Source organism: Protobothrops mucrosquamatus, unplaced genomic scaffold, assembly GCF_001527695.2.
Source record: "Protobothrops mucrosquamatus isolate PMUCROS unplaced genomic scaffold, P.Mucros_1.0 scaffold9032, whole genome shotgun sequence".
Classification (NCBI taxonomy): Eukaryota; Metazoa; Chordata; class Lepidosauria; order Squamata; family Viperidae; genus Protobothrops; species Protobothrops mucrosquamatus.
In genome coordinates this window covers 11,975-14,592 of record NW_015394824.1, presented here as the reverse complement: position 1 = coordinate 14,592, position 2,618 = coordinate 11,975, and the positions used below count along the sequence as shown (strand labels likewise).

The following is a 2,618-nucleotide window of genomic DNA, read 5'->3' as shown; positions in this document are numbered from 1 at the left end:
ATATATATATATATATATATATATATATATATATATATATATATATATATATATATATATATATATATATATATATATATATATATATATATATATATATATATATCCATCCCTAACGCATTCATTTATTGCAATGGAAAGAAGAATGGATTACTTTAATGCTTTTAGCTAGTCAGGACTTTATGAGCAGGGAAGTCTGGGAAAAAAAGTTGTTTTAAGTTCTCTCATTAAATTATCCTATTTCTTTACCCCTAGCTTCCTGAAAATACTTAGTTTTCGCATCTCAGTTTTGGTCTCACCCAACCTGTGTAGGATCTGTACTATTCTAGTCTCTGTGAGGAGTCCTAGGTCTGTTTTCAGGGGCGGGGAGGGGGCAGAATGCAACTCCATTTTAAATTTAATCTGCTGACCTCAAGGGGCACGACCATCGACCCACAGCTTCGGGTTTGCTCTGTGACTTTAGGAGAGAAGCCTCACAAATGCCAACTCTGCGACTTCACTTGCCGAGATGTGAGCTACCTTTCCAAGCACATGCTGACCCACTCTGACGACAAGAACTACATGTGCACAGAATGTGGCTATGTGACAAAGTGGAAGCACTACTTGAATGTTCACATGCGGAAGCACACGGGCGATCTCAGGTACTTGGCAGCCTCCTCCTCACCACTTAAGCTTATTTTCTAAGTATATTTATTTGATATTTATTTATTTGTTATGTATATGTACGGGTGTGGGTCTATACCAGTGTTTCTCAACCTTGACAACTTTAAGATGGGTGGACTTCAACTCCCAGAATTCCCCAGCCAGCATTTGCTGGCTGGGGAATTCTGGGAGTTGAAGTCCACCCATCTTAAAATTGTCAAGGTTGAGAAACACTGGTCTATACACATGTTGTACATAGTATGTTTTAGGTGTGCGTCATGTGTGTGTTTCACTTTGAGAGCGGGCAACTAAATTTCATTTTTGATGTGTGCCGTTGTGCCCACAGTAAAAAAAAACGACAATAAAGGTTATCCTGTCTTATCTATCTTATAAATAAAAGCTAGAATTGATTGGACACCATATCTGTAGGGTGAAATAATCTCCAGCTCCAAAGTCCCAGCATGGGTATGGTTTAAAACTGGAAATAGTGCAATTACAAAATATCAAATCATGCAAAAATCAAAAACGGAGCAAGATTTCTGATTAAGATAAATTGAACTATTGCGTGAATTGGATGCTTGCTCCGGTGTCTGGATGGTAACCTGTATATTTCAACCCATTAGTATCTGGGAGTACTTGCCTGTGATAAAAGTGATAAAAAATATTAGCAGCATTTGAGGGAGAACAGTTTGGTTTGGTTTGGTTGTGGTTTTCTTGTTTGATTTATATTCTTTCTTTTCTGCAGTAACTATTTATCTTGGGTAGTTCAGATTAGGGCGAAGTCTATTGCATTCCTGCCTTACAGTATTAATAAGAATAAATTCACCTCTTATGATTGGAAGTGCAAGGGGAAAAAAAATCTAATTTCAACCTGGTGCTATTTAAAAAACCTTGGAGAAAGCTGTTCTGAGTTTTTACTTTCAAGCTAAGGCAGTGTTTCTCAACCTTGACAATTTTAAGGCATGTGGACTTCAACTCCCAGAATTCCACAGCCAGCATTGCTGGCTGTGGAATTCTGGGAGTTGAAGTCCACATGCCTTAAAATTGTCAAGGTTGAGAAACACTGAGCTAAGGGAAGCTGTACATTTCTAGTCGCTGAACTGAACTTGGTTAAAAACCACAACGAGAGGTAGGAGCTTTAGGGCGGGGCAGCCCCTTTTTCAAATCCCAGCTCCTCTGTGAAACGGTTCCGCGAACCCCGATAAGCCATTTTCTTCTGCCTGTTTCCCAGTTTCCAAATAAAGAGCTAAAATCATTAGCTTTTAAGTTTTGTGAGTGGTAGTGATTGTAACTGCTGTAAAGCAAAGTAGTTTTTGCTTATCGCCTGTGGAAGGCTATGCTGGCTGGGAATTTGGAGAATTGTCTGTCCCAACATTTCTGGAGAACCATCAGATTTGGGTGTTATGGTTCCGGCTAATGAAACACTTCAAAGAACTTCCAGGCATTGATTTTCCTAAAAGTCATTTATTGTTACAAAATGTCGGCACAGGCATAACGAATGTTGATGCTAAGATCTGAAATCCTCTTCCTCTGAGCAGTTAAATTATCAGCATGTTCCCTCCCTAAATGAGCTGTCATATACCACTGTTATCCAATTAGTGTGAAGGTCAAAGGTTTCCTTCCTCTTTCTTTCCCCGGGCTTTCCTCCCCCCACCCTCTTCTGCTCTGCATTAACCCTAAAAATACCAGTCAGTTCTGCATATTGTCAAAGCAAGAATATACCGTATTTGCAGCGTTGACATCGGGAAGGTTGACTGTGCTGATGTTTTGTCTCAACCTCTGATTCACTCTTGTTCTTATACCAGGTACCAATGTAACCAGTGTCCCTATCGTTGCCATCGGGCTGATCAACTGAGCAGCCACAAGTTGCGCCATCAGGGCAAGTCTTTGATTTGTGAGATCTGTGGCTTTGCTTGCAAGCGCAAATACGAGCTGCAGAAGCACATGAAGTCCAAACACTCCCAGGATTATCAGAT

General features: G+C 40.0%; 1 protein-coding gene across 1 annotated transcript in view; it reads left to right on the top strand.

Moving 5' to 3' along the window:
- LOC107300896 (zinc finger protein 142-like) overlaps positions 1 to 2,618 on the top strand; it is a 13,256-nt gene that overhangs the window by 2,224 nt on the left and 8,414 nt on the right. The window contains exons 2-3 of the mRNA XM_015830179.2: positions 464 to 641; positions 2,448 to 2,595. Coding sequence (XP_015685665.2) covers positions 464 to 641; positions 2,448 to 2,595 — 326 coding nt within the window. The remainder of the gene's footprint in view (positions 1 to 463; positions 642 to 2,447; positions 2,596 to 2,618) is intronic.